General features: G+C 46.9%; 2 protein-coding genes across 3 annotated transcripts; one reads left to right on the top strand and one right to left on the bottom strand.

The window, feature by feature from the left end:
- The first annotated feature begins 291 nt into the window (after nucleotides 1–291).
- On the top strand, nucleotides 292–6,721 carry ZBTB39 (zinc finger and BTB domain containing 39). Its single transcript, XM_020990081.2, has 2 exons — nucleotides 292–456; nucleotides 2,129–6,721. Exon 2 carries the CDS (start codon nucleotides 2,225–2,227, stop codon nucleotides 4,367–4,369), a length of 2,145 nt encoding a protein of 714 aa, XP_020845740.1. The 5' UTR covers nucleotides 292–456; nucleotides 2,129–2,224; the 3' UTR covers nucleotides 4,370–6,721.
- A 2,593-nt stretch (nucleotides 6,722–9,314) lies between these two features.
- Nucleotides 9,315–13,231, bottom strand: ACKR5 (atypical chemokine receptor 5). 2 transcript variants are annotated; one of them, XM_020990083.2, is made up of 2 exons: nucleotides 12,962–13,231; nucleotides 9,315–12,073 (listed from the first exon to the last, which is right to left on the bottom strand). In XM_020990083.2, the coding sequence occupies exon 2, from the start codon at nucleotides 12,005–12,007 to the stop codon at nucleotides 10,889–10,891; it is 1,119 nt and encodes a 372-aa protein (XP_020845742.1). In that variant the 5' UTR covers nucleotides 12,008–12,073; nucleotides 12,962–13,231; the 3' UTR covers nucleotides 9,315–10,888. The 2 variants fall into 2 exon arrangements, with proteins under 2 accessions (XP_020845742.1, XP_020845741.1); XM_020990082.2 differs by having other exon boundaries at nucleotides 9,315–12,022; nucleotides 12,962–13,227.
- Between the last annotated feature and the right edge of the window lie 272 nt (nucleotides 13,232–13,503).

Genomic DNA, 13,503 nt, shown 5'->3' with positions numbered 1-13,503 from the left:
GGAGTAGCGGAGGCGCTCAGTCTTTGGGCTTCCGGGGAGGGGCGCGGTGGAGGGGGTGGGAGGTGTTGGAGCATCTCTCTCCCCCTCCCTCTACGCCTCGGGCCAGGCCTTCGGGGTGGAGGCGGGCGCTCCCTCCTCCCGTACAGCTGGGGGCGCTGCTGGCCGGGCGGCGGGCGACTGCTGCTGCTGCTGCTGTGGTCGCCGCGGCCGCGGGGACTGAGCAGTGGGGGGGCGCTGCCTCCTCCGGAGCGACGGGGGGCGCTGCGGGCCGGGCGGCGGGGGTGGCCCGGGCCGGCACCGAGCTCGGCGAGGCGGATGGAGAGTCTGGCCGAGGCCGGCGGTGCCGCCTCCTCGTCGGGCTGGGGACGGCGGGCCGAGGCCTTTGTGTGAGGAGGAGGCGGCGGCGGCGGCGCGGCGACGGAGGCGGCGATGGTGCCCTGGACCCCGCGGAGCCGGGTAAGCGAGTCCGGGCCAAGGCCCAACCCCCGCCCCCGGCCCCGCCGGGGCCTCCTTCCCCCCCGCCTCCCGCTGAGCCCCCCATCCGTGGCCACCTCCCCGGGTCCAGAGAACGTCGCCCCCCGACTCCCTTCTCAGCCGGGACCCTGCCCCCGCCCCCCCCCCGCCCCTCCTGCTGCTTTGTGGCTCCGCTGGAAGCTCAGACCAGTTTGCAAACCACGGTTCATTTCATGAGTGTCCTTTAGAGGAGGTGGTCCCCCCACCCCCCCATCGCCGTCTCCCTCCTCCTCCCCCAGGGATGCACGGGGCTTCCAAGGAGGATGCTTGGCCGTCCCAAGGAGGATGCTTGGTCAAACGGCCGCGGCACAATGCTTGGGCCCAGAAAAAGTTGGGAGCCCCCCCCCAGCAGGGGGCACGGGAAATATTCGGGGGGAGCGGTCCCCTGGGAGAGGTTAGGCTGCTCTGGGAGTCAATGGCAAAGTGAGCTTCAGCGTGAACAAATAATAACGAGCGCATCCTTCAGGGCCAGGCAGGATTCATCGAGGAGAAAAGGAGGGATATTGCAAAAGTTTTTTCAAGACTGTCTGTTCTGTTAGACTGAGATCCGTATTGTGTTAGGACAGCTCAGAAACCAGCTTAAGGCTGCCCCAAGAATAAGGCTGTGAAAAGGGAAAGAGGTATCTATTTTATACTAAACCGAGGAGGTGATACTGAAATCATGTTAAACACCCAACTCCATTCTGCTTTTTGTTTGTTTTTTACCTAATATTGGATCTTTAAATGTTTTAACAACATCGACAGGAGGCGAGGAGTGTAGTGTCCAGACGATGGAGGTAAACAGAAGTTTAAATAGATGTTAGAAGCTTAGAACAGTGGGGGGGGGGAACAGTGGGGAGAGTGAAAGGAATTCAGGAAATAGTAGGAGTTGATAATAGGGACTGAAGGGACAGAGCTATGAGACAAATCCGAAAGAAGGAAATACGTGTAGTTTTCCTTGTAATAACTAATTGTGCTGAAGTATGAAGGTAGTAGGTAATATTAGGGGGAAAAATAGTTTAGCGAAACAAAAGAACCTATTTAGGAGAATATGAGATGAAATAATAAGGAAAATTTGATTAACCTGGGAGTGAAACTAAATACTGTATTAGAAGGAATATTCTTGACTGATTTTTTTTTTTGGGTGAGGCAGTTGGGGTTAAGTGACTTGCCCAGAGTCACACAGCTAGTAATTATCAAGTGATCAAATGCCTGAGGCCGGATTTGAATTCAGGTCCTCCTGACTCCAGAGCCAGTGCTCTATCCACTGTGCCACCTAGCTGCCCCTTGACTGAGTCTTATGGGATAGTTACAAGAGAACTTTTTGCCTTAGCCTTTGCTTGACCAGCCCTAAGCTCTGCCTTAACAATTCTGTAAGGTATCCTTGCTATATATTTGCCAACAACTGTTGGATTTTGTCATGGTAAGTGGCAACGCAGCAGTCGTTTGTCACTTCTACCAACTTTTTCTCCACAACATACTGCAGTCCCTTCACCCTGCCAACACTACACACACATACACACACACACACACACACACACACACACACACACACACACATGCACACATTCACGCACACGCACACACACTGAGGCTTTGAAGTGATGAGATTGATTTGTGGTGTTTTCTTCTCCAGAGCCCATTGCCCTGCAGCCGTTTGGAACTCTGTCTTCTCATGCTGTCCACAGATTAATGGTGCTGATAAGATAGAAACTCCATAGGATCTGCTAAAATGGGCATGAGGATCAAACTCCACAGCACCAATCACCCCAACAACCTACTGAAGGAGCTCAACAAATGCAGGCTGTCGGAAACCATGTGTGATGTCACCATCGTGGTCGGAAGCCGCTCGTTCCCAGCCCACAAGGCTGTGCTTGCTTGTGCAGCGGGTTACTTCCAGAACCTTTTCCTGAATGCAGGACTAGATGCTGCCAGAACCTATGTAGTGGACTTTATCACCCCAGCCAACTTTGAGAAAATCTTGAGCTTTGTCTACACGTCGGAACTCTTCACTGACTTGATCAATGTGGGGGTCATCTATGAGGTAGCCGAGCGCTTGGGCATGGAAGATCTCCTCAAGGCTTGCCACTCCACCTTCCCTGACCTGGAGAGCACAGTTGTGACCAAGCCCACAACCAGCTCCAGTGAAGGCCGTTCTAGCACACAGAGCAGCACTTCAGCCGAACCGGCTCATTCCCTTGGAGAGCTCCGAAGCGTCGGAGACCAGTTTGGTCCTGAGAGGAACTACATCTTGCACAGTGATGTTGGGATAAGCTATAAAGAGGAGAGAAATCCTTCCAGTGACAGCAACCACAGCTTGCCTCTGTTACACCAGCCGCTGCCATCTAAGACAGAAGAGCACGATGCTCCTGTCCCATTCGCTTCAGTTACAAGCATGGTAGCGCAGCCAGGCGTTGGTACCCTCAGTATAGGCGCGCCAGCTAATTCAAGCTCCTTCCAGCCTTTCAAGGTTCAGAGCAATGGGGACTTTAGCAAAAATAGCTACTTTACCCCTGATAACCCATTGGATATCTCCACAGGGAGTAACTCCTGTCCAAGCAACAGTGACCACTCCAAAGATCAGGGGTTTGGACAGATGGATGAGCTGCAGTTGGAGGAGCTTGGGGAAGATGACCTGCAGTTTGAAGATCCTGGAGAAGATCTAGTTCCAACAGATGAAGTGATAGAGTTGAGTGATGACAGTGAGGAGGAGCTGACATTTGGAGAAAATGAACACCGGGAGAGTAAAGCCATGCCCTGCCAGGTGTGTAAGAAAGTGCTAGAGCCCAACATTCAGCTGATCCGGCAGCATGCTCGGGACCATGTGGACCTGCTGACAGGTAACTGCAAGGTCTGTGAGACCCACTTCCAGGACCGAAACTCAAGGGTTACCCACGTCCTGTCTCACATTGGCATTTTTCTCTTTTCCTGTGATATGTGTGAAACCAAATTCTTCACCCAGTGGCAGCTGACCCTTCACCGAAGGGATGGAGTATTTGACAACAACATTATTGTTCATCCCAGTGATCCACTACCTGGGAAGCTTGGTCTTTTTGTGGGGGGAGCTAGCCCAGAGCTAAAATGTGCTGCTTGTGGGAAGGTGCTGGTCAGAGATTTCCACATGGTTCGGGGCCACATTCTAGACCACTTGAACTTGAAGGGCCAAGCCTGTAGTGTTTGTGACCAACGCCACCTCAGTCTCTGCAGCCTCATGTGGCACACTCTTTCCCACCTGGGCATTTCTGTCTTCTCATGCTCTGTCTGTGCCAATAGCTTTGTAGACCGGCACCTCTTAGAGAAGCACATGGCTGTTCACCAGAGCCTGGAAGATACACTCTTCCACTGCCCCTACTGCAGCCAGAGCTTCAAGGCAGAGGCTGCATACCGATACCACGTCAGCCAACACAAGTGCAGTGGAGGAAGCAGCCTCGACTCAAGGTCTGGTTTTGGAGACCGATTACAACATCCGGCTTTTCAGAAGCGGAAATTGCCATCAGATGAGTTCCTGAGTGAGGAGCTGGCCCTGCAGAGCCAATCTGGGAATAGCAAGTATAGCTGCAAAGTGTGTGGCAAGAGGTTTGCCCACACAAGTGAGTTCAACTACCATCGGCGAATACACACAGGAGAAAAACCCTACCAGTGCAAGGTGTGCCATAAGTTCTTCCGTGGCCGTTCGACCATTAAGTGCCACCTGAAGACACACTCAGGTGCTCTCATGTACCGCTGTACAGTCTGTGGCCACTACAGCTCCACCCTCAATCTCATGAGCAAGCACATAACTGTGCATAAGGGCAGCCTTCCACCTGACTTCACCATTGAACAGACATTCATGTACATTATCCATTCCAAAGAGGCGGAGAAGAACCTGGACAGCTGATTGGGCTACATTAGACCTGAGGGCCTGGTCCCAAAAAAGTAGCCAGGATGTTGCTTTTCCAATGGCCTATTGGCCCCTGACTGAAGTTACAATTTGCCTTGCTAGGAATTCCAATTCACGTTGTGTTAAAGGAAGAAAGGAAAGAAATAGCACACAAACTGAGAAATCATTTTTGAAAAGCAATGACCCTACCATGTTTACCTCCACACCTGCTCGTGGCTGAGGCCACGTTTTTGGTTCTTTGGGGAGCTGGGATTATGATCTAGTAACAGAGACAGAAATTGATTTCCACTAGGTCCTTACTCCCCAGACTCTCTAGTTTTAGTTCACTGTTAGGTTTTATGCTGCTAAGAATCCAACCCACAGCCTCAATGAAAAGGGGAGGTGAGAAGAAGTCTTCAAACTGCTTTTTAGTTTCACTGTAGGCATTACCACAGCTCTGTGGCCTCCAGCAGGATTAACCAGTTCCAAAGATGATCCCAGAAATATGATCATTCAGAGAGTCCAACTAGTCAGGGCAGTCCACCTCGAATTCTGAGTTCTAGCCTTTAAGGTGTTGGTGCTAGCCTGCTACACAGACTTACCCGAAGTCCCTTTGAGTGTTAAAGGTAGTTGGACAAGATGAAGAACCTTTGAATTGAAGTGAGGGCTTTGTATTTAGAAAAAGGAGTAAGACAAAAAGTTTAGAGATGGTGAAGCCTAGCCCAGAAGGAGTTATCCTGTAGAGCGATTTGAAACTGGGTGTAGGTGTGGGCAGTAAGGTGGATTTCTTCCCTCCTCATTTCCAAAGAAAAATGGTTTTAGGGCATGCCAGCCAAGGCTTTCAGGACTTCCCCAAGGGGACAGGGATAGTGAACCACCCTAATGTAGACATCTGTCACTCTGGTCCTCTCCATCTATCCACAGGTATGAGAGGATGAACCTTGGGCACCCTGGGGGAGAGGTTGTAATGTTTCTGTCAGCAGTAACCTTGCCTTAATTTTCACCCAGTCTCCTGCCCCCAAAAAAGTCTATGTCTTGGCCCATAGTTCAGATAGGAAAGAAACCCTGTTGTGATGGAGTGGTTGGTCCTGTGAGTCCTTTAGAGTTGATGGGACCAGTTAATAATAGTGGCATTATATTGGTGGGGTGTACGTTTTTACTGTCGATTTTTATCAGGTAACTCTTTTTTGGTTTTGTTTCTTTTTACATGCACTAACAGGCAGGAGGCAAGCAGTGCTTTAGTAGCCCACCTTTTACTTGCTGGAATTCATCCTGAACTGTCCATGTGTCACCCCTAGGGGGTACTGTTGGATGGACCTAACCAGTCCACACACAGGAACTGGCTGATCCTTTTTTTATTTTGTTTATAAAAGGGTCATGCCCAAAGAAGGAGGGAGGGAGAGAGGGATCCCTCTGAACTTGATCTTGCATGTTCACAAGGTAGCACCCTCAACCAGAGTTGCCCTCAGTAACTCATACTACCTCACCCAGAGCAAATGCGCTGGGAGTTCGCAGCCACAGCCCCACACACTGCCACCTGTGTGAACTTGGCAACGCCCAGTGCCATTTCACAAGCAAGTGATTTTAATTAACCCTCAAAGCCTTTTTAAACTTTAATATTTATTATTTTTGTATACAGATCATCCAGCATCTGCTTTGTATGACAGATTTCAGGAAAATGAGATTCCCAGCAGTGAGTGGCCACGTCCCAGGAAATAGTTCTGAACCAGGGATTTTGGTGACAGGGGCGCAGTCCAGTCAAGAACAAGCCAAATGGGCCCTAACCGGGTCTAATCTGTACTGAGAGGTGCCCTCCTCCCACAAACAGGGGAATCATATCTTCTAGGAGTCTGGAATGACCTAATAATGGAAACTTGTGAACTTACTAATTCCTCTTCCCAAATCTGTAGGTAGAGTTACCTGAGAGGTTTCTAAGGAAGACAGGGGACCAGGTTTGGTAGGCCAGTGATTTCTTGGTGGATGGCTTTGAACTCCTTCCTAAAGTAGGAAATTTGTCATTTCCCTGTTAATAAATAGCAAGATGGGCAAGCCAAAGTTCCCTATCTATTGACTTGCTGATTCTTTGCTTCAAGGTGCTGTTGTCTATAAGTGGAGCCCCTTTTCTAGCACAGCAAAGCAGTATCTTACTCAGAAATAGAACAACTCTTTCTCCATAGTGTCTGTTCAGGCAGATGGGATATGGTGGTGAGGGGTCGTGAACAGGAGCCATTGCTGGTCCACTTTCTTCTACTGACCACCAACCTGTTAGAGTCTTACTTGAGAGACTCACTATGAAAGTTGTACTGGCGCCCTTTTCTTATTGACAGGCCCTTCCTTTCCCCCTTCCCCTTCACCATTATAGATATAAAAGGTTAACTTGATGTGAAAGTTAGAGATGATCTGGCATCCACCAAGCTTGCCTACCCTGAGTAAGTTTCTGTCCCTGGTATACCCTACCTCTCACCCCACCCTTACCCCCACTCCCAGCTCCTACCCAAAGTTGGAAAGTAGGTGATTCTTAGATGGCAGGATTTAGAAGAAGCAATACTAACTAAGGCCTAGTCAAAGGGACATGCTAGAGAAATCCCTTTTTTGTATCTAAGAGCTCTTTGGGTGCTGAGTGGTCTGTGAATTTTAACTGAAGCTGTGAAGTTTTTTTTTCTTTTAGTAAACCAAATAAACACATCCCAGAAGCTTTCCCCCTAAAACACTAAGCAAAAGACTGAAGTCCCTTATTCCTGGCCCAAAGCCAGGAGGAACAGCCACCCCCACAGCATTCCTCCCCTACTGAGAGGGTGGTATATGTGTGCTCAGTCCCAGTCAGACATGTAGCAGCGCCAGTAGCTAATGAGGCTTCTTAACCAAATCCTTGTGCTCTGTACTCGCACATATTCATTCTTGGACCTCTTCTTTTATGTTTGGGGCTTTCTGTTTCCTCTGCCTTCCAGCTCACCTTCTGAACTGGTTGTCTTATAACACCATAGTCTTGTAGCAAGTGATACTGTAGTAGAATTTTGTTTTTTAATTTGAAGTCTGGTTTACAGCTTTCAAATTCGTTTGGCTTTTTTAACCAACCCCTTCCCCCCTTCTTGGAATATTCTGCTTTCATGTGCTGTCTAGTCTCTCCTTGACACTGAGTCTCCTCTGTTCTTCCTTATTCCTGTCCTGCCAACTCAGGATCTGGGTTCGGAATTTAAGAAGTCTCCTCAGTTCCCATAGCTGGTTAGGAATAGAGACCTGGTCAAGTCAGGCCCTTTTCTGGGAGAAAGAGGCCCCTGGAGGGTTTGGAAGAGGGTCAGCATTCTTCCTGACTTCCTCTCCTGAAATGTGAATGCATCCTCCTGTTCTTGAGAAAAGGCTTGTGGTATCAGGTACCTACCTTCTCAACAGAATTTTTTTTTTTTTGCTACTGATGAATTTTCCCCCCAGCCATTTTGCCTGGCCTCTGGTTTCCTATTCCATAGGCTGCTCAGCTTTGGAAGTGAAAAATGTTATTTAAAGCTATTTATGTAGATGGACACACTGAATTTTCTAGGTGGGGGCAAGGGGTCTCAAATGACATGGAAACCCCCACACAGCTCTTCTGGCTCTGTCCCTAAATCCCGTACTGAGAGGAGCGCAGATAGGAAATAGCAACTCAGTGTTAGTTTCCATGTGATTACCCATTTTAAAGTCAACATCAGGATGAAAATGAAATTGAGTTTTGATTTTGATGTTTCCTTAAAAATCCTCCTTCCCAATCCATCCTTCCTTGCTCCTATATCTGAAGGTTCTTTCATAAAGCAGAGAAGAGTTGTCATTGACATCTAACCCCTTTCATTAAATTAATTGTAGGTACTGACCTCCTAATATTTAAGTGTTTACTATCTATTGCTGTAAAGTTTTGTATATTTTGTAAACTTTTTTTCCCAAATAGTAGATGTTTAAAATCGTTGTACATCTGATTCTTTTATACTCCATTGTTCAGCACAAAGTGTGGTTTTTATTTAGAATAAAAAAAAAAAAAGGAAATTTGTGGTGTACCTGTGTCCTTCCCTTAATGTTTGAGGCTATTCCCATGCTTCTGAACTTGGATTTTGTGGGCTGGGCACCTCACTACTACAGTCAGACTTCCCCAGATGAAAAGCCAAAGTGCTTTCAAGTCACATGTTTCCTTTTCCAGTCTTTGGGATTTCCTATTCAGGATTGGGATGAACTTATATGAAACAAATATAAATGAAATAAATGAACCAGTTTTGCCCTGGAGGGATTCTTAATTACATCTTTCACCTGACCAGAGGTGGAATTTGTATCTAGAAAGTTAGCTGCATATTAGACTAGATCAAGTATTGACTGGGAGAAAACTAGTACCATTTAATTCTTTATGGGCTCTAGGTTGTATGGGGAAATAGAGATTAAACAGAGAAGAATGTTGAAAGGAGTTTAGGAAGTAATAGAGGTTTGATGGAAAATTCCATGAAGTTATTAAAAATGTATTCCCATGAACAAGGAGACTTACATCTGCTTTCAGTGTTAAAAAGTTCATCTTGGAGGGCTTGGGGTCAGTACTGGAGAAAGATAAAAGGAGTCCTTCTAGTCCCTATTATGCCGTAAAATAGAATGATTTCCCCTAATGAATCATGCTATCTGAATGGCAGCTGGTTGCTACATTATTGGTGCTGTGAGACTAGCAAGGTCTTGGAGGAAGTAGTCTGTGTGATAACTTAAGATGTGACTAGCAATCTAGGACTGGGAGGTGTTTACTGGCATAGCCAGTAGCACCCCAGCTTGGAGAAGTGATGACATTTTCTAAGGGACCAGATCTTGGGTTTTCATATAGAAAAAAAGATTTTTAAAAGTCTTTTCCTGGAAATATGACCAACCCTGAGCATTTGGCCTATAGCTCAAGATCATTTCAGGGGTGGATCTGTCAAGCATTGAGGAGACTTAGTATGAAGTCCTGGCTACAGATTACCAACCATCCTTCCATGGAGATACTAGGTACATTTAATCACATGTTTAATACATCTGGTGAATGGGTTTAGCTTTCTAGGAGTAAAGGATACAAATACAAAGTACAAGGATGGTTATTCTAGGTCACAGGTTCTTAAACTTTTTTGTGGCAACCTGTTGGCAATCTAGTGAAACCTCTGGACCCCTTCTCAGAATAATGTTTTTAAATGCATAAAATAAAATATAGGGTTACAAAGGAAATCAATGATATCGAAATATGTTTATCAAAATATTTTGGAAAACAAGTTCATGGAACAAAGGTTACAAACTTGTTCTGGAAGAGATATTCTGTGCCTACTGCTTGCTTTCATCGGGGGAGTAGGTAGGTAGAAGGAGTGTGTAAGTTCATGATTGCTTATCCCTGGGGAGAATTATGAAGCCAGGGCTTGCCAAAGGCAATGGAGACTTAGTCTTGTAGTTCTTGTTGGCCTAAAACCCTCTCATTAATACCCATTAACTTGCCCTTTCCCCAGGCTAAGTGTGTAGGTAAGTTGTTGATATATCTACACAGAAAAGTAAAATGTACATTTGGCTTCAAAGAAACGCAAAAAGGAGAACATCCTTGAGATGGATGTTAGAACTGGTCTGTAGGTCCCAATACTGAACTTTCCAGCCCTTGCCAGGAACGTGGGGAACGAGGAAGACCAAGCTGAGCTATTTCCAGCAGTCTTGGGAGGAGAAGTGTAATCTTGATCCAGCTTCATGACAATTGTGTTAGACTCCAGATATTTAGGCAGCTTCCTCTAGCTTGTCTCCCCTACCTCTGCTTTACTTATCCTTACACTAAAGATATATACTCTTAGTTCAAAACAGTGGGACCTTGGGGATATCCTGCTTGTGGCCTCCTAGCTCCTTGGCCTCTAGCATCCTGTCCTCAGATCCAGGATAGTTCAGTGAATTCAGTATATACGCAAAAAAAGACAAGTCTGAGGCTACTGCCAGGTTTGTCCTTCTGGTTAGGGTGATTTGTGGTGTTTCCAGCTTCCTTTGTTGAGTCCCTTTCCATCTCCCTGCCCTTCCCTCCCTCCCCCACCACTTTGAAGTGCCAGTTATTCTAGGGTCAGGGGTCCAGATAATTCTGACTTTTGTTCCCTTCTCCCTGCCCATATTACAGATACTTCTGAAGAATTGTGCCTGATTCCGAACCCATAGAGAGAGAAATTGAATTGGGCAAATGGTCATAACAATTCTGTGGACCTGTTCCCAATTTCAGTATATACCAGAATTAACACTCTGTGCTAATCACTGTATGTAAATACCCCATCTCTTGCCTTCAGGTGCATTGTCCTCCCTTGCTTTTTGTTGTTGTTCAGTTGTTTCAGTTGTGTCCAACTCTTTGTGACCCCACTTGATTTTTGCATTCTTTTTAAGTCTGGAAAACTGTCTCTCCTCAGCAGAAAAGTCTGAAACAGGAATCCATCAGAGTTGGGCATATCAGATTGAGGGATGGGGAGAGATGAGGTGTTTAGAATTAAGGAAGGATAATGCACATTTCTGGAAGTGCAGGCTCCGACGTGGTGGGGAGTTGGGAGGAGAGGGTCCTATCTAGTTGGTTTGGGCTCCCTCCTTAGTAATGACAATCGAATGCTTGGTGGTGGAGGAGGAAGAAGAACCCCTGCCTTTCCTGGTCTGGTCCTTGGGGATATAATGGACCACAGCACCCATCAATCGGTTACGAAAGCTGGGACTAAGAAAGTTGTAGAGGATAGGGTTAGCCACACAGTGCAACATCGATAAACAGTCAATGACATCATAGAAGAAGTAGAGGACATAGACCATGGAGCAGTGGAGGAAGATATGGTTCCCATGTAGTGTGAGCAGCAGCAGTGTTACATGGTAGGGCACCCAGCAGACCACAAAAACAGCCACATAGGCACAAACCAATAGTCCGTGGCGCCGAGCCTCTGGCCGTCCCACCTGATGTAGCTGGTAAACAGTCAGCGCATTAAAGACTACCATCAGTGGAAAGGGTAATAAGAAACCCAGGACTATGGTAGAGAGGGTCACAGCCAGCGCCCATGTGCTATATGTTTCAAATGGTGCCAAGAACAGGCACATCGGATCTGTGGCATCTATCAGATGGATGTGAGCTACCTCTGGCAGTGGGATGAGGGCAGAAAGGACCCAAACACCTGCACATACTCCTTTCCGCACGCGGTGCTGATGTTGCTGCCAGAAAGGGGAGGAGTAGGTGAGTGTGACATACCGGTCTATGCTGAGGCAGGTTAGGAAAAAGATACTGCTATACATGTTGGCAAAATAAAAGTAGTGTGTGAAGCGGCAGAAGAAGCTACCCCACAACCATGTGTAGTCCAGAGTGACTTCCAGCATCCACACAGGCAGAGACAGGATGATACCCAAGTCAGCCACGGCCATGTTGAAGACATAGAGATTGAGCAGTTTCCCTTGGCCCAGGCTTCTCCAGTTGATGTAGATAACTAGCAGGTTCTCCACTAGCCCAACCACAAAGATGGCCAGGTAGAGTACAAAGAGGACCACACGCTTGGCATTTTCGTTGAGGTTGACTTCACACTCAGAAAAGGTATGGTTGAAGAAATGTATCAGTTCTGTCCAGTTATGGATGTCATCCCAGTCACTGAAGAGCATTGAGGAGGGGGTCTCAGAAGGGCTAGGCCCCATCAAGGAATTAGGACTGGTTGACATGGGGGTAGCAGGTACCTGTAAGAAGTGTGATGGAGAGAGAAGGGAGAAGACCTTGAGGATAAAATCCTGCAGAAGATAAAAGGAGTTGGGATGTAGAAGATTGTTGTTGGTAGGATTTCAGAGTCTGAGAGAGGACAAGGGCAGGAGGAACCAGAAGCAAAGAAGAATCAGAGACTATATAGGCTATTACTTTAAGTGCATAACAATCATTGTGTTTTGACTTTGACCCAAAAGCCAAGATGCTTTAATTAGCTGCCTGTAGTGCTAGGAGTTCCTAAGGATTATATGTGTCCCAAAAAATTTCTTACTGTAAGCCAGTGTACTCTTCCCATACCCCTCCCCTTTTAACACCCCTTTCCCCTTCCTGGGTTCCTACTATCAATTTGAAGTGTCCCTTAAACACTGCTGGCCTCTCAAACCTCTGATTTGCAGGTATGGAAATATACATAGCACCCCATCTCTAATCCATCCCAGAACAAACATGAATCATTACATGAAAGCAGGACTGTTAAAAAGCCTAGAAAAGGGGTTCTTAACCTTTTTGTGTGTCATCTACCCATTTGGTAGTCTGGTGAAGCCTATCAGCCCTTTCTCAGAATATTGTATTGTTTTTTAAAGATCATAATCAAAGGAAAAGTTAAATTTCAGCTACAGCTTAACAAAAATAAAAGGCTAATTTTTTTCCTATCAAAGTTCATAGACTTCTTGAAATCTCTCTGTGGACCCCAGGTTAAAAAAAAAAACTGGCCCAGTAGAATCCCAGAATATTAGAGTCTAAAGATCATCTGCTTTAACTCCCTCATTTTACAGATAAAACCACTGAGGCCCAGAGCAGAGAAATGACTTGCCAAAAGTGAGCCAAAATCTGGTTATCCCACCCCCACCCCCCAGTTCAGGGCTCTTTTCACTTTCTTCCTCCTTCAGAAAAAGGGCTTCATTTTGGGGAACACTTACCTAAAACTCAGCTTGTTTATCTGGGGCTGCAAGGGTGTGTCCTGTTCTGAAAGTCCGAGAAGAGCCAGAGAGGTTATGGCAATGGGGGTGTGGGCTTAGCAGCTCTGCTTCTCTTCTCAGGGCCGCCCTCCTTACTCAGGAAACAGACTTCACTGGCTGACATTCTGTGGGAGGGGGCCAGGGGCTTTCCTGCATTCATCCTTTCAACAGGAGGGGGAAGAGATGGACAAAAGATGGCAAAAAAAATCAGGCCCTTCTGTTGCTTCCTTCCCTCCCCTAACCCTTCCTCACAAGCTTGCTTGGGACCCCTTTCTTCACTGCCTGATAACATGGAGCTGAAAGAAATCAAATTGTGGGAAAGTCAGTTTTTAATGTTTCTGTCCCTCCCCTTCACACTAGCCCTATAGAGTCTCCCAAAACTGTGAGAATGGGGATCACTGCTTTTCTCTCCCTCTCTACTAAAGCATAGACTTTGCCTTCTGATTTGAGAAGGGGGAAAGGGCCACAGCTGCAGCAGGAAACAGGGCAAGAAGGGCTTTAGA

This window comes from Phascolarctos cinereus, unplaced genomic scaffold (assembly GCF_003287225.1).
Source record: "Phascolarctos cinereus isolate Bilbo 61053 unplaced genomic scaffold, phaCin_HiC Scaffold_1;HRSCAF=81, whole genome shotgun sequence".
In the NCBI taxonomy this organism is placed as follows: domain Eukaryota; kingdom Metazoa; phylum Chordata; class Mammalia; order Diprotodontia; family Phascolarctidae; genus Phascolarctos; species Phascolarctos cinereus.
Note: the sequence above shows the minus strand (reverse complement) of the source record. Positions and strands in the feature narration are given on the sequence as shown.